The sequence below is a fragment of the Dromaius novaehollandiae genome, chromosome W (assembly GCF_036370855.1).
Source record: "Dromaius novaehollandiae isolate bDroNov1 chromosome W, bDroNov1.hap1, whole genome shotgun sequence".
Classification (NCBI taxonomy): domain Eukaryota; kingdom Metazoa; phylum Chordata; class Aves; order Casuariiformes; family Dromaiidae; genus Dromaius; species Dromaius novaehollandiae.
This window is the reverse complement of record NC_088130.1, coordinates 70,963,261-70,984,964: the sequence shown is the minus strand read 5'-3', so window position 1 is coordinate 70,984,964 and position 21,704 is coordinate 70,963,261. Positions and strand designations below refer to the sequence as shown.

Below are 21,704 nucleotides of genomic sequence, written 5' to 3'. Positions count from 1 at the left end.
AAATAAGAAAAAAAATAAACAGACTATATTACAAAGCTTTCATTATCACAATCTACTTTATAAGGCCAAATAAAAATATGTTTCTTTGCACTAATGAAAGCACATCTCTAATATACCCTTAGTGACAGACAATATAAACACTCTAGCGACGTTAACTCCGGATGGCTTGCTAGAAGACTGCGACTTTTGTACTTCCTCTTCCCCAAGCTGCACTCTTCTAGGCAAAGTAAAGTGTATTTAGCAGTCGATTTGGCTTTATGCTTAAGGGTGATCAGTGAATTAGGGTTACGTCAAACATTCGAAGCTGGACCCAGATGTAAAGGACAATAAACTTGCCAGTCCAATAGCGGTACTGTAAAATTTGGGGGGTTCTTGGAAGTGAAACTAGTTTATGAGATGAGGGACAACTCCAGTGGGGTGTAAAAGGTTCTAACCAATATTGGCCCAGAGTGGAGGGCGGTAAGCGGTGGCGGTGTCCTGCGCGAACTGCAAGGGACAGGGTCTGTTTCCCTCCGAGGAAGAGCTAAACGGACCGAGCACTGCGCTTCGGGGTCGGGGGACCGAATCGGTTGCATAGGCCCAAGGGACGCGAGGGGACCGTGGCCGTGCCGCCGGGACTGACGCGGAGACAGTCTGCTCTGTCGCGACGGGCGGCGTGGCCGTAATAGATCTGCTAATACTGAAGTCTTTTGGCGCATGCCGCGTGCTGACCTTGCTGCAAAATACTAGGCGAAACCAAGCGCAAAATGATTAATCGGAGCATGAGCCACAGAAGAGGCGTGGAATTCATACGAAGCTCCGTTATTACATCTCTTATTACATGTTGTGTTTGAGGTCTCTGCCATAAAGCCAAAGTAACTCCTTTTCTTTGGAAAAAATGCACAGTTGGCTCAGTTTTGATCAAGACATGTATTTTCAAGTGACCCACTATAAATTAAATTGGCTCGAAAAAACTGCCAGTTGGTCAAACTTTTCCTCTGATAGATAGAAATTAAATTTAACTGGAATTCAATTTGACTCAGTTGCATTTAAAACATAGATCAAAATAGATCTAAATATCGGTATTTAATTGTATGAGGCAAAACTGTGCATGTTTTCACAGTTCACATGTATACACAACTGTTCCACAACTGCTAACAGATAACAGGCTCCCATGCATAAATAAATACCATCAAACCAAAAGATCTATTTTCAAATTTAAAAAAGGAAGTTGCCATTAAGAACCACGATGCATCACACTGCTAAGATTTTTGCCTCATGCATAAAAATGATAGCACTGATTGGCAGTTGCTAATTATAATACTACACCGTAACACAGAACAATTAGCTGTTCAGACCAAGTAGCACAAATGTAGAAAATAATCTTTTTTTTTCTTTTTTTTTTCAACAGAGCAAATTAACACAGATTGTTTCTTCAGCAAAATATGAAACTGTAAACTTTGGGCTCATTCTGCAACTTTTCCCCAATCCGTAATAAACAACAACAAAAAAATCCAACGGGAAGAAAGACTGACGGACATTTTTAAGCGCACCTTTTTTGTCTATTACAAAAGCACAACCTAAAACGTATAAAGCTTTTTTTTTTTTTTTAAATCACAGTTACCAAAAAGAAACAGTGAATAATTTATTACATACGCTATAATAACATTACTCTAAACAACTATTATCTATGAGGTATATCTGAGAAAATTCGGTAAGGGATTGCACGGTCTGCGTTGCCAACATGCCCAGTTTTATATTAAAGCTTTGGAACCATGAAGAAATAGAAAAGAGGAGGAGGGGAGAGGAGGGGAGAGGGAGGGGGAGAGGGAGGGGACAGGGAGGGGAGAGGGAGGGGAGAGGGAGGGGAGAGGGAGGGGAGAGGAGGGGAGAGGGGAGGGAGAGGGAGGGGAGGAGGAGGACAAGGACGAGAGGAGAGGGGAAGGAGGAGAAGGACGAGGAGCGGAGGAGGAGGAGGAGGAGGAGGAGGCGGAGGACGGGAGGAGGAGGAGGAGGAAGGAGGAGGAGGCGGAGGACGGGAGGAGGAGGAGGAGGAGGAAGGAGGAGGAGGAGGCGGAGGACGGGAGGAGGAGGAGGAGGAGGAGGAGAAGGACCTTTGGTATTATTCCGAACCTTGTTCTCTGCAGGGTTGCATTGCAAAGCACCACAGTACAATAAGCCCACCAGGTACGTGACGGCGGCCCAGTTGAAGCTGAGGTATTCACAGGAAGAATAAAAAAAAGCACAGAGAGGTCTAGACTGGCAAAATCGTTGCTTTGGTTCAAGCAAGGCACTCGTCCCGTGGTTATGTCACACTTTGCAAGTGAAGCATGAGTCTGGTAAGAAACGCGATTGCTGCAGAGGATCCTGCCAATTCTGAGCATTTTCTGTGTCCAGCCTGCGGCCGTTCCCTGCGGGGCGAGGGGTGACGGGGGGGCACGGCCGGGCGGGTTTCGCCCAGCGCCAGCGACAGACCGTCTCCTCCACACCTAGAAGGCATCCTGAGAATCGTTATAGCTTTTTATTGAAGGAATATATATTTATAGTTATAAAAAGCACACTTGTCAAGTCTCTATCTTTTCGAATACAGACTTCAAAATGAAATGAAATAGGAAATAAAAGGCAACATTTAATTGAAGTGGAGCTTTTGCGTCGGGCTGTGGGTAATGGTAATTAGCGTGTGTAAACCCAGACGGTGTTGCTCAGGCAGCCCGTTAGCGGCAGGCGCGGGTGTCCCCCCGCCGTCCCGGCACCGCTGCGGAGGTGGGGGTGGCCCCCCCGGCCTCCCCCCGGGCAAAACCCCACCCACGCAGGAGGCCCAGCGTTGGGCTGCGGCGTCACTCGCCCTGATCCTCGCCGCGAAACCAGGGGTCTGCGCCCATGCAGCGCTGCAGGTTTCCGGGTTGACACACCTGGATAGTTCATAAGCCAGCTTTCCAGCCCGGCCACACCTGAAATCTGACTGAGTTGGGTTTTTTAACCTGTCTACCAACCCCTGTGTAGCATGTTCTTGTTGGTTTTACAGAGGGACCGGCTCTCCCAGTCGCAGGAGGACCGCGAGGGCTCCTGATCGAGCGCTGAGCTTCACCCTGTGCCTAAAGCTGGAGAGGTGCAGAGTAACGTCGACGGCAAGCGGTGGTGAAGGGCGGATTTGGCTCATCAGATCACTCTATTCAATCGTATAAAAAGGATAAAAGAAGCAAATACAAAGGGCTCCATTTACTCTGCAAAGAGAAACAACCAACTTCTTTGAAGTAATCACTTAGGGACATGATACTAATGGAGCTGAATGTATCTTTGCTTCATTGACAACTTGAGAAAAATAACGAATTGATTTGCATAGGAGAACCGTAGTTGTAAACAGCAACAAGAGGATGAGCAGGGGAGAGCAGCCTTCGCGCTCTGCGGGGCTGGCGTGCGGGGCAGCAGCTCGGCAGCACGTGGCCACCCTGCCCCGGGGCCCCGCGGCGGGGCGAAGGCGGCCCGCGGCACGCTGCTCCCCGCAACCAGGCATCCCGCCCGGCCCGGCCCTGGCACGGCTGCAAGCGGGTCGTTCCCACCGGGGTTGCTGGGCACCGGCGTTGGCCAGAGACAACGCTCCTCTTGGTCGTTTCTCCCCCTGTGCCTGAGAGCCCCAGGTGGGACTCGTCTTGCCTGATTACAGACATCTCCAGCGGTTAAAGAGGCCAGGGAGCCTCTCCGCATTATTTTCAAGCATCGGATCGGTCCTGACCTAAATTCTGCCACTGACGCACATGCAGAACCCATAAATGCCGAAGCACGACCTCTGCACCTGCCGAAACACAGAGCTCCCCAAGCAAGGAGAGCTGCTCCCTAACTGCTGTTGAGCAAAACCTGGATTTCGTCTGCTAAGTCGACGCAACTGCTCCAACGACTGGAATTTGGCTAGTGGGGAGGGACGTGAACGGGCGCCACGTCTCCGAGCTCGCTCTGCTTGGCCTTGGACGTTTGTGGCTGGCAGAAAGGCCGAAGGCAAACACAGAAAATGTCGGCACCAGAATTAGCAGCTCCCACGGTAAGTGTTTCTTTGGGGTGTCTGGGTTGCAGCTGTACATTACTGTATGTAGGAGAGAAAGGTTAAAACTATAGGAGAGCACAAGCAAAATGCAGACCGCACAGAGAAAGAAATCTTTGGTATCTTTGGTATCATCAACACGATTAAAATTACAAATGGAAAAAGTCAGTGAGGTAGCCTCTTTGGTTCTCACTAGAAATAGAAAGGTTTTTTCTTTTTTTCTTTTTTCCTTTTTTTTTCTTTTTTCTTTTTTTTACACACACAGAAGTTCATTCTTGGAAGCAGCTAGTTTAAGGGTTTCTCTCTTTTTGCTTGTCATGTATTATTTTTCCCCCAGCTTAAGTTTTAAGAAGCCACAAAGTTCAGGCAAAGTATCTCAGTGTCTTTTTTCCCCATTGTTTCTGAACGCACGGTTTTAGGTTGGATATTCATTGCTTGTCCTCAAAATTCGCTCTGTTGTTCTGACAGAAAATCAACTGTAGTGCTTTAAAAGTCACTCTAAATAAAAAATAAAAACTATACAAGGGCATCCTGGGATGATGATGAATAAGTTAAATAAATAAGTTATTATGAAGGCTTTATGTGCCATAATAAAGGTATGTCCCACTTTCTAATCAGATGGGAAGGGGTTAACTTAAATAATTTAAATTTTGATGTTTAAGCAATTAAAATCAATTAAAAGAAGAAATTAAAATTAGACTCCTGATTTATGTAACTTGTTGTTTTCCTCCTGTCTGTAACAGAACTTGGCTGCTTTATGAAGCAATACTACTTTTAAGTGTATTTACTAACATAGCCTTGGCATCTCTGATGCACTACAACACTAAAATTGATAAAGAAGCAAAATTAACACCAAATTCAGAAATGATTGAATTAAATAGTTACACAAAACTAACATTTGAGCTTGATCCTGTAATCCGTATTCAGGCAAAACTCCCATTGAAGTTTAAAGATAGAATGAAACTACATGGGATTTAGACTGAACAGAGATTTCAGGACCTACTCTAAGATTAAATTAAATAAATTACATTATTGATAGATAATATATTGGGTTAAAACCCACAAGCGTCCGGAAAAAAATAAAACCATTTTAAGCTCTGCATTTAAAAAAAATTTAAACAATAAAAATTCCCCTTAATAAATATAAAGGAGGCCAAGTGTAAAGTATCCTCATGTCTGAAAAATACGTAGGAATTGTGACAAGCAAGAAAAACATTGTATTTTTTCCGAAGCTAGCACACCCTTTCCAATACTGTGTCATTACCGTGTCCTGTTTTGGAAGGGGAGATCCCTATTCCCTTCAGCAGGTTTGAGTGTAGTTTGCTGGTTTAGTCCTTCTCAGGTCTTTGGATTTAGCTTTCATTAAGAGAGATCCAGAATAAAGCTATTCAACCGAAGTAATCAAGCACATTCTTTGTTCCTTCACAGATGATTAAACAATATCCAAGGTTTCTTGAAAGTTGAATTCATCTTGGATGTGCCCATGATAGTAACTCCAAGTACGCAGCGGAGAAGATGCTGGGATACTATCGGTACATACTAGTCTTTCATAGCAGAATAAATAAACTAAAAAGAATGAGTTACATTACACAGCTATATAGATTCACAAACAAATGGTGTATATAAACATAGCGTATCCATTTGAGGTTTTTTTAGTATGAACAGAATATCGTATGTATTCTGCTCATAGGTGTACATACAAATAGAGCCACCCACAGTATATGCTCTTGACGCTCCTTTTCCGAGTTAGCTGCTACATAAAAGCCTGCAACGGTTGACAGTGAAATGGAAGACACAACATGGGGCCATGAAAGATGCATGGATAAGAAATGCAGCGGTATTTCTAGATGTCAACACGATTTTTGACAGATAGGCGTAGGGAGGAAACATGGGTGTTGTTGTATTTGCAATCGTCAGCACAGAGAAACCTCACGCGTTGTGCCAAGCCGATACTGCACTACGGCAGTAACCTTCATCCTCGGTACTATTTGGTCAGTATAATTATATGGTTTCCACTGTGAGATTGCAGATCAACATCTGAAAGATCAAGGCAAGAATTTAAGCCATTATACTGTGTAACAAGAACTTCCAAAATTTGGAGAAAACTAAAAATCTCATTGAAGGGTTTTTTACAATTCGATTTTTTACGATTCAATATTTGCCCTGGAAATTTCTGCTTTTGCTACAATTACAGCTATTGGTGTGAACTCAAATTAAAACATTAAAAAAAGTCCTCTGCTCCTCCCTGGCTGCTTGTTCTCCGGCACTCTCGGCAGCTGGAGGTCCCTCGCTGGCCCCGAGGCTCAGGCGTGGGTTTCTAGCGTCTGCTTTCCACACGGGATTGGGCACTTGCTGCATTTTTTTGCTGCTGAGAGGAGGAGAACAAAGCCTGAGAACTAGCTAGGTCTTTGGGCACTGCACTTTCCGGCCTGAGGCAGCCGCAGGCCTGATGCTCTCCAGCAGCCACGCGCGGGGAGATGCAGTGCTGCGGCTGGTGGTCCAGGTGCCGGCACCCGGCCCGGTGCCCGGCTGCCACGCAGGGATACAGCCTAAGGTGCTGGGGAGTTCTCCGGGTTTCGCGAAGCGGGATGCGAAAAGGACCTGTCTTTGCGAGCGCTCACTCACCCTTTACTCTTCTTTTGCTTCAAAAGCTCCAGACTGCCCAGCATTACAGTGAGGAAAACCCCACGAGAAGAACGTGGCGCGTTTCTCTTTGCCCCCGGGGAACGCGGCATGCAAGAGGCAGGATGTAGCCGTCTGTGGATGTGTTTAATTTTAGAGTGTCCCACGTGGAAAATGTACTTTGGCATGGACACCTGCTTTCAAACACATTCCTTAGCTAATGCCTGAGATTCTTTCCTGTCCAAGACTCACTTCTCTTCCTTGCAACTGCAGTAAGGTAACGAAAGCTAGGAAATTTAATATATTCTGTGTTTCTGCTAGCATTGCGTTTCTCTCCTTTACGTGACTGCAAAGGCATTATGGAATGGAGTATGAGACAAACAATCTGAAAAACAGCATTGCATAATACTGCTAGGAAATGCAGTAAAACACTTTCAGGATGAGAAATAATTGATGTGGTCAATGCCACATTCAAAATATAGATGTAGAGGTTGGTTTGGATGGACTCTCTTCGATGTGAACGAATGTAGAGTTTAAATATGAATGAAACACCTCAGCTGGGCCCTAACTTTCATCTCAAACACTTGGAGACATTGACATGCATCAGCCCAGACCTGAACATTTTTTCCCATGTCTGATCATGAGGCTTCTTTGGTTCATTTTTGAATCACGTATGATCTCTCTGGGAAAGCTACGTTTAAGGATGTTTTGAGTCCCAGAGCTGGTACGTGCTGTCAGTTTAGTTGTTGTGAGGATGTCGAATTTTTCAGAGAACTTAACTGTCCTGAGCAGAAAAGGCTTTTTATTTTTTGTTCGTTTTGTTAAATGTAAAAACCGGAAAGTGACTGCGATAATTTTGCAGATTAGCTAAAAAGAAGCCTTCATTTAAATGCAGAGATGGAGCAGAATGATACACCGGGTACAACTCTGCTCCAGTTCTGAAGGTCAAATTTGGGTCTAGGTCTGACTGTCATGATTTGGGTCATCATGACTTTGACCAACCAGCATAATATGTCAAAATGACTTATCGAATTGCCACATGGATTGCTGAAACCTCAATTTCAGTTCAGATCAGGATCTGGTCTTCATGAGCCAGACTCTAATGGCATCCAGTACCTGCAATAAACAAACCGGTACACATACAGCAGGTTTTATCCCTGGGGGAGAGAATGAGGATGTGGCTATTAAACCCTTTTTCACATATGGAAGGGTGGGGGTTTAAAGCTCTAAACATACAAGAGACCAACTCTAGCTGATCAAACAATATCCAGCTGACACATTTTTCATACACGTTTCTGGACAGAGAAGACAGAGTAGTTTAGTATCCCAACATCTTATACTTGGAGTCCATGGAGCTCTGAAGGAGCCCACGTTGGGTAGAAACAGGAAAAAAATAAATAAAACCCACCCTTTTGGTTGCTCAAAGAAACAGAATCGATTACCTTCACACAGATCAATGGTGCTATACGCATTTCAGTCGTGCAAGAGGAGAAAAATGAACTGAAATAAAAGTTGTGAGAATCCTCATCTTTGGTATTGTAGCTGTTGAGGTTTTGGTTGCTCTGTTCCTTGTTCTTTGAAAAAACTGCATAGGCACAAATTAAAGACAATCTTCAACTTTAAGACTACTGAGTTGTCAAATGAAGCAGCAATCATACTGGCTTTACTTTGTTTTCGCTCTTGTCAACCCTTTCTTTGAAATCTGCTTCCGAAAATGTCCAAGATGTCTGTCAAAACACAGTGTGTTGCTTGGTTGTTTCCTGACGTGCTTCCTTGCTTCTTATTCTTTATTTTATTTCTTTAAATGGAACAGTTTGTTGCAGAAGAAGTAGGTGCAGAAAAAGTTTCTTTGGTTTCGATTAAGTAGTACATAAAAAAAGTCTCAAGTGTCTTTAGAGAATCGTTACAGCGTTTGGCTTACTTCTGAACACCGGGAGGGTGTTCGAAAGGGGCCATTCACTGGTACATACGCACATCAAGTGACCGTGACCATTTCAGGGGTGGGAGGGATGGATGCTCGGAGGCCGACGGCGGCTGCCGGCCGTGCGGCCGCGGCGGCTCCGCTCAGCGCTGCGCCGGCGGCCGTTCTGCTCGGTCGGACAGCAAACGACCGCGAGGGCTTTGTACGTCGTGCGGAGTTGGTGAGGCTTTCTGGTTCCTAAAACGACGACCAGCGCTAACGAGGATGAAAGAAATGGCAAGGTACAAATATCTTTGGCTTGCGGTGTCCTGTCTCTTTGGTGTGCTGTGTTCTCGGCAGGCTGCATGGACTGGGTAAAAGGAACTTAATGGTTCAGACGATTTGGATTTAGACGGCCTATCGAAATCATATGCAGCACATCTAAAATGGTCAATGGCATCTGAAGGGCTTGTTTCTGTTTTTTTCTTTTTTCCTGCTTGAAAGTACCATAAAACTCCAATACAGATTTTGATAAAATGAACAAAAACACATCCAACACTAAGTGTGTTTCCGTAACAATGACGTTATAAAGGAGAAACTAGATTCCTGGTAACTAAAAAGGACATATTAATGACCTAAAAAAATCTAGATCTTTCAAAAATCTTGTGTTTGCTCCATGTACTGTAGCAGTTAAATTGACCTCCTGAGTATGCATCTGCATTGTGTACAAACACAGAACTTGTGACAAACTGCAGACTGTGCTTGAGACTTGTATAGTCACTTACTTGTTCGCTAAAACTTTGTAAGTTAGAATGCATCTTTACAGAACCGCTGTAGCGAGTCCGGACCGTACCTGTTTCTATAGCTATTGTCTTTGTGCTTGATACTTTGAGCTCAAGTGAACTGAATCTTTCTGATCCAAGATCAAGCTATGTTCACTGATTAAATTAAAAAAAGTAAAAAAAGAAAAATTCCGAACAAAAACTTAAATTTGATCATTTTTCTTTCTAAAACACTTAACAAAACCATGCCTGAGTTTTAGGAACTGGTTCTTGGGTTCCTTAGCGGGTGTGTGTGTGTGTGTGTGTGTGTGTGTGTGTGTGGAAGTTTGTGCTCAGTTCTCGGGTTGTCATGCTATGGCTGTGAGCTTTGGTGTGTCGCGGGGTGACGAGGCTAAGCAGCCCGAGAGCCAACCGCGGAGCCGCGGCTCCACCGCGCTCGCCCTCCTCGACGCGGGGGGCCTCAGGCCTCGGCAGAAACTCCTGCCACGAGCGACCGGTTTGCTTTGCAGAGCCGCTTAGCCCGTCCTGAGCGTAACATTATATAGCAAGAGGTTAATTTTCGACTTGCGCCTTCTAGAACTGACTAAAAGCCGTAAAAAGTGTCCTCTGCTTACAGCTAGGCTCGACTTCGTTTGCAGGAGAATTGTGCTTTCGAGTGACCAGTGAAGGGCCCCGCTGCGCGCGCTCTGCCGGCGGCTCGTTGCTTCACGCCTTGGTGCAAGTGCTGGGGGCGGCGGCGGGGCCCCCCGTGCCGAGATCGTCCTGCCACTTCTCCAGGCTGCGCCGCCGCGCGTTCATGAAGAAGTTGCTGACGGTGGTGAGCTCCAGGCCCAGCTGCTGGGAGATGGTGATCTGCATTTCCTTGGACGGGCGCTTGTTCTCCTTGAAGATGGCGAACAGTGTTCGGCGCTGCAGGTCGGTGAAAACCAGGCGGGATTTCTTCTGGGAGTTGCTCCTCTCTTTGCTCGGTTCCTGCTCTTTGCGTTTGCATGCTGGGGAGCGGGGTGGCCGGGGGGGGGGGGGGGGGGGCAGACAGAGAGAAAGAGCAGGTCAGCACGTGCCCGGCTGCCGCTGGGCCGAGCGGGTCGCGCGCAGGCAACACGGGTCGAGCCGCGCGCTCGGACATGCGTTACGCGTCCCCGTGTGCTGCAGCGGCGCAGAGAGCCGCTGGCTAAGGCTCAGCGCCCAAAATCGCGAGCGGCTTGCGTGGCCGCTGCAGCTGAACCGCCAGCGGCTGCGACGCGCGTGGTGGGAACGGGCCCCGCTGGAGCCCTCCGAGGAGAATTATACACACGGGGCGTTTGTGTTTGCATATAAAACACACGAATTTTCAGAAATGACTAACGGTTTTGGATCGGCACTTAATTTTCAGGCGTTTGGGTGCGTAATCTATAGCCATGTGGCACACTCGCCCTCTGCGCCCTCCTCCTCTGTGCGCCGCCATCCCAGGTGCAGCACTCGCTTCCACTTGCCGCTTCTGGGCAGCGCAGAAGTTTGAGATTTTTTTTTCCCCACGCCTTTTACAAAGCCCCATCTGAGAAACACACGGCTCTTCCCTCACAGTAACATCAGGACTAAAAATTCAGCTTAGCTGATTTCAGTCTAGGACAGAAAATGCAAAAGGCACTTTTTTTTTTTCTAATAGTTAACAAAAAGATTAATTCTTTGCAGATGCTTCTCATAAGCCATAACAAACAACAACTCCAGATCACTATTTTTTAATGACACTGTGCAGGCCGCTGATCCATAATGCAAACTACACCATCTGCGTAATTTATATAGAAGACGCACGCATTGAGGAACTACAGGTGGAAACTGATGTTTCATGCATTTAGAATAAATATTCTGTCCATATTTCGGGACAGACCGTCCCTTCTCTGCGCTGCCGTTTCAAGCAGGTGCTGGAGGGACGGCCACGGGCACAAGGCCGAGGGCAGGAGCTGCAGCCCCGCGGGGCAAGTACAGGGCAGCGAGCAGCTGAACGAGCGCGAATGCGACGCCCCCGCTAAACAATTTGCAAGACAAAAGCATCCTCCCTCCGCGGCTCGGCAGTAAGCTTTCCCGGTATCCGTCTGAAATGAGCAGTGAACGGGTCCCCATTCTCCTCCGCCAGCAAACGCACGCAATTCCTTGCAAGGAATTCCCCGGGGAATTGGTGCCGACGCTGCCTCCCGCGGCCGTCCCGCTCCCACGCGCGGCTCCTCGCCGCTGGCCGAGCGCGCCGGTGTTCCCAGACCTCTGCGAACACTTTTTAGATTTTTTTAGCAATTTAGTTGTTGTTTCTCCCCACTACTGCAACAGCGGGGGCCTGAAATTAAGCTGCTGGAGCACCCTGGCACGCTGGCACTGTCGGCCGAAATCCAAGGCCTCTTGCGGCAGACTGTATTTTACGACACAGTCTCTGTTTACTACTTTGTTCGCTAATCTGAAAAGTGCTGTAACCGGCAACAGCTCTCTCTGTCTTTAATGGTGAATTAGTCCAGGTTTATGTGGATTAAGCTAGCTTCCAAACGTGACTTGTATGGAGTAATTAGGCCTCAGAAACGAGAAAAGGAGAAGATTACGCAATTCGACTGGTGTCGGCAGCGCGCTCCACGTCGGTCCGGTGCAGCTCTGCCGGGGTGCGGCTGTCCTTTCGCAGGGGTTTCATCGCAACGCTGAGGCCAAGCAAAGACTTTCGCCCCCACTGAAGTGATCCAGGCCAGAGCGTAGCCCGGTCGGTGCCGCCGGGGCTCGGGCAGCGCTGCAGCCGGGCAGGGGCACGCCGCTCCGACCCGCCCCGGCGACGCGAGCCGGCAGCCAGGGGCTCTACCTGCCGCGCTTCCCGCGCCGGCGCTGCTCGTCTCCCGCACGGATCCGCCACCAAAGCGGAGGCCGGGCCCCGCCACGGGCAGCTCCGCCGAGCCCTGCGGTTGCCCCCCGGCTCCGGTCCTCCCCGACCTCCCTGTTCCCGCGGAGACGGAGCTGCCAAAGCAGCGGCGGGGAAGATCCCAGCGCAGGGGCAGAGGCGACTAAGTGGAGGTTGAGGCAGGGCGGAGGCGGTGCTGGGGCAGCGCGTGAGGGCAGCGCCGTGATGGCGCGGGAAAGGCCCACGGTCCCGCCGGCTGCAACAGCGAGGGCCACCCGCACCGCTGCTGCCTGGGCAAAGGGCGCGTGCCGCACGCTTGAGGCTCAGCGTCGCCGGAGATGCTCTTGAACTGCAACTTGGACTATCGAGTGCAGCTCGAACTTTGGCTACCGCTCCTCAAGGCTGTGGAGCATACGGGCTTGAGGCTTCCCGACTGCTGACGCGCTTTCAATTCTTAGTTAGTCTGAAATGTTGGAAAGTTTGTTCTTCTGTAGCTTTTTGCTAAAAACTTTGAAGGAGCTTGATTCTGCCCTGTTGCTAATTGACACCCCCCCTCCATAGAAGAAAAAGCCCCAAAGCAGAAGGAAGGGAAGGTTCGTATGGGACAAACCATCGATCTTGTGGGCCAGCGTGTGGCTCCTGCCAGTACCTCCACAGGCAGCAACACCAGCTGCCACTACCACCGCTGTCACCACCGACGGAAATGCCGTTCCCAGCGTTCCCGTCAGCACCAGCCGTTACGAGGCTCACAAGAGCCCAGAGTGGGATGTTGGGGGTCAGAAACCCGGCGCGCGGGAGCTGCAGCGATTGCCGCGTCCCCGCGGAGAGCAGGGACGGTGCTGCCCGCCCCAGGCGAGGGGCGCGGAGGCTGGACGCGACGCCGGCTGCGTCGGTCTGCCGGGGAGGGGGCTCTGGGGCGGGGGAAAGCGCAGGCGAGCCCGGAGCGCGACACAGCTCCCCGGGGCACGGCCACCTTCACAGCCGCTGGCTTCGGGTTGTCGCTCAGGGTCGGGGGCGAAGCGACGGGGCCCGTTGCAGACCTCTGTTACGAGACAAATGTCAGAGCAGAGCCTGTGCCTTTGGTCTGACAGACAGCACCCGCGTCTGCACGGCGCGGACGTGGTTTCCTTGCAGCGGGGGACGGGACGATCTCTTCCCTTTAGCCCTTTTCCCTGCCGAGGTGGAGCGGGAGCTGCCTTCCAAGCAGGGCAGCGGTGCTGCCCCTCGCGCAGCCGGCCGGAGGCAAACCCGGCGCTCCGCTGCGGGACCGCTCCTCCCTGGCCCGCGCGAAAACCGCCAGAGCGCTCAGCGTGTCCCGAGCTGCACAGTCCTCGGGCAGTCTGCGTTTTCACGTGCTCTGTCACAGCTATGGAAAAAAACGGAAAGCAGTGAAATCCCGCCTTTCTGAGATGAACTTGTACCATCTCCGCTCTTCAGGCTGAGGCTGCACCAGGCCGCAGTCGGCTCCCCGCCCGCCACGCTCCCCTCTCGGCTCGGGGGGGCAGCGGCCCCCCAGGGAACGCCACGGAGGCCGGGCACCGGCTGAGGCCCCCCCCGCCGACCCCGCGCAGCTCTGCCTCCCCGCAGCGGGACCGGCCTCGTCCCTGCTGCCGAGCACGTGCTCAAGTACTTATTCTTGCATTCTTCATGAGCAAACCTGGCTGCCGTTGGTGAAACCAGGCGTTACATTATACGTTCATGATGCTTTGCACAAGTTGCTCCGTATCAGCCCAGGAGTCAGGCAACACTTCCTAATGGAAGTCACCTGCAAACGCGCAGCTTTTCTGAAACATAATGACCAACAACCCTTTGAAATGTTTGTCATCAGTGGCTGCAAGAACCTATTTCCATAAAACGGCAGCGTTCAGGCTTCCGGCGCGGCCGGTCAGGCGTCGGCCCCTCGCATGCTTTCTCCTGCCTCCCTGGGTTTAGCTCTGGTGTCGCTTCCCGCGCGCTGCCCCCCCCGGCACTGCTGCCTTCTGCCTGCTCCGGCCTCGCGCCTGCGGGTGCCTCTCCGGCCGTGCGCGGCCGAAGCAGCCTTCGGGGCTTTGCAGGGGCTGCCCCAAGGCATAAAGCCAGCTGAGACGCCCAGCAATCTGAGATATATTCCAAGTTATCTACATTTGTGCTTACAGCATGGACTTTGAAGCTGCTTCCAGGAGGAGAAAATAGTCGAAGACACCCCACGTTGCAAATGTCTTTCAAAACAGCCCCATGTTTTTCCCCAGCTGCGAAGCAATCTCTGCAGAGCTCCCTCTCGCCTCACCTCCTGCTCCCTGGGGACCGAGGGTCGGCAAACCCCGCTCCCCGCTCTCGCTCCACCCCGGCGAGCTGCGGAGCAAGCCACGGCTGTGCGGGCTCGAGGCTGCAAAATCCAGCCGCTCCGGCAGCCCGGCATCAGCGCCCGGTGTGCGCTGCACGGCCCAGCGCCGGGGACCCCTTGACGCGGGCGAGTAAACGCCTAACGCGTCCCCGGGACGTCTCGCAAGGCAAAGCCGGCCAGAGGCCCTTCGTCGCTCCCCGCCAGCCTCCCGGCAGCGAGGGCAGCCCGCCTCGGCAGCGCCGATGTCAAACCGCGCTGATGGAGCTTAAAACAATGTCAGCGTTAAGAGCTGATCTGTATTTATTAGCGCAAAGAGAACATCAAGTGCTGAAACCAATACCACCACCAAAGCATATCCAGGCTTAAAAATAGACTGATAAGGCTGTCTACACAAGGCAGTAAGATAAAAAAATCCATATGTTGACATGATTAGGTAATGTGCTGGGACGAAATGAGTAGAGTGAATTGATAAGTGGCCAGATTTTCAAGCAGCCATATTAAAACCTCTGCAGCTCTAAAATCTGAGATTAGAACCTGGGCCAAAAAGTAAAGTTCAGACTCTAGAAAGGTCGGTAGTTAAAATCTCCATCTACCTATGCCTGGGTATGACAGCCGGGTGAACCTGACCCAGCTGGATATTGATCAGCTTATGCTAGTGCATGTGAAAATATTTCACAGGTTTTGTGCGGGGAACGGCAATATTTTGTTGGCTTGGCTGAACCTGAGTCCTCTCTTTCACCAGTTTTCACCCGTGAAATTCAAGTGGCTGCAGGGGAGTTGTCTCTAAAAGGAAGGTCAGAATCAGGACACTTGAAAATACTACCAGATTGGCTAAAACGCAAAACGAGGACCCTTTTAGAACTGAGATGTGAAAACACCACTGCCTTTCTATCAGCGCAGTGTGCCCCAGGAGCGCGTTTACAGCGCGGCCCCTTGCAAGTGTCCTCGGCTCCCCAGGGCGCCCCGGGGCCCTGCTTGGGACTGGGGCTCGGAGTGGGGGAGATGGAGAGGCCAACTTCATAACACATTTGGCAATTTCTGTTTTTCTTCCTTGAAAAGTGAGGGCATATATAATATATAATATATACTATATTACTTTTTTTTATATATATATATGTATATATTCAAAATGATCTGGGTAGGCTGGAGAAATGCTCCAAAATGAGCAAGACAGGAGCTATTGCAGATGGGTGCAAAAACACAGAGAAGAAGAAAAATCGAATACACAGATTCAAAATGGAGAAAAATCAATTTGGACAGTAGCAGAGCATAGGATGATCTGGAACTATAGTTCATCACAAACTGAGTCTGGGTTTTGCAGTGAAGTGAAAGAGAACGGCAAGTCTCATTGTGGGATGCATTCCAACAGCTGCTGCACAGAAGACAAAGGAAGTAATGTTATTTTTCCTCCAGCCGGCATCGGCGAGGTCTCTGTTGCATTGATATGTGCAGTTTTGGATACCAGAAGGACGATTCCTCTTGCCTGACTTTAGACATCTGGAATAGAGACATCTCCACCCGCGTTATCTGTCGGGATGGCCGATGAACAGAAACAGGCAGTGCTAGGATGTGACTCAAGCCAAGTCTGAGACGAGCTGAATTGCACACGACTGTATTGATTTCAGTCTGTTGACCATAAAAACAGCCTACACAATTAGCTTAGATGTAAACACCCGCAGAGAGCTAGACTTAGGCAAGAGGACTCCTACTGTACCAGCCTCGGGGAGGTCAACGAGAAAGATAGGAAGCTGAGAAACGAGGAAAGACTGGGAGGGCTGGGTTTGTGTATCCCAGACAGCAAAAGCAAAGACTGACAGGAGGGATTATGTGCAAGATTGTTTTAAAGAGGATGACGCTTCATTATTCTCTATGCCTACCACAAGAAAGACAACAAATAATTAGTTTAATTTGTAGTACACAGATTCGTAGTTGGATGCTAGGAATATCTTTCCATGAGGTTCATTAGCTGCTGTAACAGGTTATTCCGGGTATCTTTGCCTTTGCAAGGCTGGAAGCAAGCACCTGCTCATCCCATCTCCTCCTTTTCTCACCAAATCCTCTCCTCCGTGTTCAGACAGTTCTGAACTTTCTGGATATTGTGCAACATCCTGCTTGAATGATCATGTGCAAGACTGACTTGTGGCTTTATTCTGGGTAGCACTTCTCATGCAAAATCTAGCCCAAACATTTCCTGGAATTACATTTTTTTTAATTTTACTTTTCTTGTGAGTGACTTTGCCACTGTAACAAGCCTGATCCCTCTCTTGGTCTCACACTGGCATCACCAGTGCAGCTATTCCTGATTGAAAGCGGTGTGGATCAGAGAACCGTACCCAGCGTATGCAGAACAATTCATTATTGTTATTACAACTGTTCTTTTCCAGCAATTGTCAGGAAAGGAGCGAGGGCAAGATCCCTGCCAGAGATAGGCCGGCTCCAAAATTAAGGTAAAATGATGCAGTTCTATGGAAATAAGCAGGTCTGAACCCTTCCTGACGTACCTGAATTTCAGTCAGGGATCAAATCAGAAATCCCTGAAGATACTGCTTAAAACTGAGGCTGTTTTACATTAACTTTGACGAGTGAGGGAGAGACAACCGGAAATGTAATTTTCCTAAATAAGGCTTGTACTGCCGCTATACCATCCAGCAAACGTCTCAGAGTGACAGAGCTCTCAGCAGCGTTGAAGAGGGAGAGTTCTGTGTGTTTCTTGCGGGGGAAGGAGCACCGCGTGCTTTCCGTTCCCTTTCCCACCTCCCATCACAAGACCGTCCAGCTAGGCAGTGAGGCTTCCCCCAGCCGCTGCGGTGCTGCTGTCTGCGTGGGGACACCCTGCTCCAGCTGTGCCCGGCTCGCTCCCCGGCCGCGCTTTCCTCCCTGCCTGGCCCCCCAGCCGGCCCGAGGCTGTCTCCCGGAGCAGCCCCCCCCACGCCGTACCCTTGCGCAGTCGCTGCTTCTGCTCCGCACCTCTCTGCAGATCCGCTCTTCCCTCCCTTGCTCCCGCTGCCTCCCTCGTTCCCTGAAGCCCTCCCTGCGCCTCTGAGCTACCCGACCCACCACCCACAGATAACGGCTTATCGCATGTCTGCGACGAAAGAGCAAATTTCAGTGCAGTTAGACTGGATTTCTCCCTTCAGTGGTTTACTTAGTCTTTTTGTCTCCAGTCCAGTGTCACGGTGTGCCAAAGACTGGGGATGTGATGAGCTCCTGCATTTTTGCTGCAGTTTCTAATAGTTTCCGGGACACTGGGAAGATTCTAGTATTTCCTAACATCACTAATTTATGTCCAGAGATACTCTGCGTATTGCAGTTATTGGTATCTTATAATAAATAATGCAAAGGTATGTGCTTTTCAATGCATTCAGTAAATACTTTCCTTGAACTGTTAAGTTTGCTCTTGAAAAGGAACCATAAAGGCAAATGTTTTTCCTTGACATGCATTTATCCGAAAAGAAAAATGGAGTGAGCACTCTAATAAAATAAATTTATCATCCAGGAAACCTGCCTATGGAATGAGAGACATTTTAATGGTAGAAGGAAGGGAAGCAGCCATCTTGATTTTAAGAACAACTTGATTATATTAACTGCCGTTAGTCCTAAATATATTCTATGGAAGAAAATAGATAATTAATAATAATTGAAGGCTGTAACAGTGGGGGAAAAAAAAAAGATTCATCCCTTTTTTGCTACCCTGGACTAAGGATGCTTTGCGTAGAAAGAATGCAGATAAAGTTCAGAAACAAATTCAGTACTGCTTTACCTTATTTTTACTTACATGGAAAGCTACCGATGTAAAATGCATTAACAGTGGTTCAGAAACATGACATCACTCTGCTGAATCAGGCTCTTTGTGTTATGTCCCTAAAGGAGGTACAGCCTCTCTTAAATAAGGATAGTTTTGTCCTGCAGCTAAAACTAAGGGAATGTTAAAAAAAAAGTTGCTTTAGAAATGATGAGGTGGTTGTGTTTACAGAGTTAGGTATTACTGAGAAATTCAAGAAATAGCATTCGGCGTAGGCATGCCGAGGCAGGAGGTTACTCAGGTGAGGTGGGGATGAATGCAGTGAGCCCCCAGATCTCTGCAGTTCCCATCATTAAAGTAGACCTCTCTCCAGGAAGGTAAATATTCAGATTCAGTGATCTGAATTACAGAGATTAAATTTTAGAATGAACTCTGGCGGTTTCTTACTTACTCCAGCTTTTTTGCAGGTGTAGCTCTACTAAAACCCAGGACTAACACTGAAAACCAGCAGTAACTGTAAGAAAGACTGGGGTTACTAGGCGGTTATGTCCTGATCCAGCAAAATGTTTAAGCATGAGTTCAGCTTCAAAATGCGAGATGCTTCACTGGCTTTAACCAGGGTGCTCGCAAGCCTGAGGTGAAGTGTGTGCTGGAATATTTTGCTAGATCCCGGAGAAAATGAGAGCAGAAGCAGGCAGTTGTCTCTCCCTGCTAATAGCTACAACAGCTCTTAAATAGTTTCATCCCAGCTGCATCCTTTTGTGAGTATTCAGCACTCATGAAATACAGCGGCCAAATAAAACGCTGCTTATCAGCCGGGGAAGGAAAATCCAGTCCTGGATCGCAGGATATACTCAGGAGCTGTCATCTGAACTGGATGCACAATGAAGATTTTATTAATGTTCTGTTCATCAGCTGGAGAAGCAACAGGTTTGTTGACGTTCCCTTTGCAATAATATCCCAACAACTGAATTTGCGTTTGGGGTTATGCTGAAGCTATAATCAATAATGAGAACTTGCAACATCTTTGAAGTTCTTCACTGCATGTTTTTCTCAGCAAAAAAATGGCTCTAGGAGGTTATTTTTGCAGTAAAAGAAAAGAAAGGTTTTGTGAGACTGTTGTGTCCGGTCAAAGCTCACCAGCAGCATAACTGGCATTTTGGCAGACTCCCCGTGGCTGGTGCACAGAGTGGGAGGGGTTCACAGAACCGTGTCACTGCCAAACACCCTCCCGTTTCCACTTGCTGGAAATGGGGACAAAACTTAGCATTCAGGCAAATGTCAGTTAAAAATCCTTTGCAACAATCACTAATACCGGGTAAAGAGAACCGCAATATACCATAATACTTTTCAAAGTAATATAACCCCTCCCACCATTTTGCTGAAAGCATCAGAAAGCAAGAAAGGCAAACGTGTTGGAGCTGGGGCTCCTCTTCCTCCCGCACGGCAGCAGCGCTGGGAAGGCTTTCCAGGCAGGACCTGGCCCCCTGTGCCGGCACTGAGCATTTACAGAGGCCGAAGCTCTCACCAGAAGAGTTTGGTGATTTCCTTGTACAAAGAGAATCATACGATACCACTTGGGAAGCAATTACAAAGCCCAGCACGAACGGGAAGTCCAGTGACTAATTTACACGGCGTGAATTCCAACACGTGCAGCCCCATCGGCTTGAAAAACACCTGCACGAAGCTGATGATTTTTTCAATTTTAATTCAGCAAACCTGTCTGGGTTTTGGTTTACTTCACACACTTCTAATTGAAGCTTAATTTTTTTGTCACTGAGTATCATTAAACTGAATGTTTCTACCAATAGTCCATTTGTCTGCAACAGCAGTGTTATTTTCAGCAACAATAACTCTTATTTTCCATTTTATTCCTCAAAAGACAGAAATTTAGCCAGCCCACGCGTTACAAATAGCTATAAATCCTGACAAATACTTAGAAGCATTTCAGTTGATAAGTACTATCTTTAAAACTTCAGTTTATAAAGATTAAAGTACTGTGAAATTTAACTCTAGTCATTAAAAATGAATATATGGCAACTATTAGCAAATGGTAGCAGATCCTATTGCACCATTAATGCTGCTGGGTGAAGCTGTTGGAAAAGAGAGATTTACGTCCGTGGGAACCTCCCCCGCCGCCCTTCCGCAGCAGCAGCGTTCATCTCCACGAGCGGCCGTGCTCCTGGGCCGGGAGAGCAGCCCGGCACCGCCGTGCCTGGCACCAGCAGCCCCACGCGCTGGGGGTAAACCCTCGCTCTGGGGACCCTCCGCCCCCAGCTCCGGAGCGGCGCGTCACCTGCGAGAGCGGCTTTGTTCGAGCACCGGGAGGATGGGACCCCCGCTCTAGGGCAAGTCCTCCATGGGTCTGGTGAAAGCTGGCTGAAGTGCAACATTTTCGATTAGACATTTTGGCCTTTTCTTAATGAAACTTTTCTCAACTGAAAAATGTCCAGCTGGCCCCATTGCTAACGGCTGAAATAATACGCAGCTCAGAGGAATCCACTCGTAGCACGTGGCACCAGCCTTGTGAAACCCACAGTCATAGAACGGTTGGGGTTGGAAGGGCCCTCTGGAGATCGTCTAGTCCAACGCCCTGCTTCAGCATGGCCAGCCAGAGCAGGTTGCTCTGGGCCGTGCCCAGGTGGCTTTTGAATATCTCCAAGGACGGAGGTGCCACAAGCTCTCCGGACAACCTGTTCCAGTGCTTAGTCACCCACCAACAACGCTGCGTGTTGTTGTGCGCTCTCCCATAATAGTTTCTATTAGCTGCTTATGCATACACAGAAAGGCTACTCTTTTTTATAGGACCTGCTTTTGCCAGATGTTGGCAAAAAGGGATTGATATGGAGCTCATCACCGTGACCGACAGCCGTATTCAGCCAAGTCCCACCGAAATAGTATTACAGCAGTCAGCGCTTTGGAAAGTCCCAGAAGTGAAGCTGCAGAAGTTCTGGAGCTGGCCAGAAACAGCAAGAAATACTTATGTGAAGATTTACTTTGGCAACCACAGCTTTAAAATCACCAAACTGTAGAAGACAGGCACAGAGGGACCCGCTGAGGCTACAAACCCATCTCCTTTTTGTTATGAGAGCCTGATACCAGCTTGCTTTGGATACTGGCAACATCTTAAGGAAACAGCTCGAGTGACTTTCTGTCCTAGGAAACACAAACACAGTGCTAGTCCTGCTTCTCGCACATACAAAACTCCAGTACACGTCTGACATCACTACATCTCCCTCCTCAGCTCTCTCTAATTTTAAACAAATTAAGCAAGGAGGTTTCAACCAGATACCTTGGAGGACTGCTTAGCAGTCTAAAATTTTGCAAGGGCAAACGTTATGGTCTGCTTTCACTGGAAAGAGGCTCCCTTCGTCTCCATCACCTCCCAGTTCGATTCCGTGCAGTTTCTCGGGTTAACTCCTCCTCCCCTTTCTGCTGGTGACCTCAGGTGATCACAGTTTTTATGATGTTC

The 21,704-nt window shown here is 48.7% G+C and overlaps 1 protein-coding gene across 3 annotated transcripts in view; it reads right to left on the bottom strand.

Moving 5' to 3' along the window:
- Nucleotides 1-312: 312 nt before the first annotated feature.
- The window catches only part of LOC135324208 (one cut domain family member 2-like), a 35,737-nt gene continuing 14,345 nt past the window's right edge, over nucleotides 313-21,704 (bottom strand). Inside the window, exons 2-3 of one of the 3 annotated variants that reach the window (XR_010385566.1) lie at nucleotides 2,931-10,311; nucleotides 313-2,891 (exon numbers count right to left, since the gene is read on the bottom strand). Coding sequence is in view for 1 of the 3 variants with exons in the window: in XM_064499965.1 (XP_064356035.1) it covers nucleotides 10,025-10,311 (287 nt within the window). In the remaining 2 variants the exon portion in view is untranslated. Of the gene's footprint in view, nucleotides 10,312-21,704 lie in introns of all 3 variants that reach the window. The other 2 variants (XR_010385565.1, XM_064499965.1) reach the window with 2 other exon arrangements.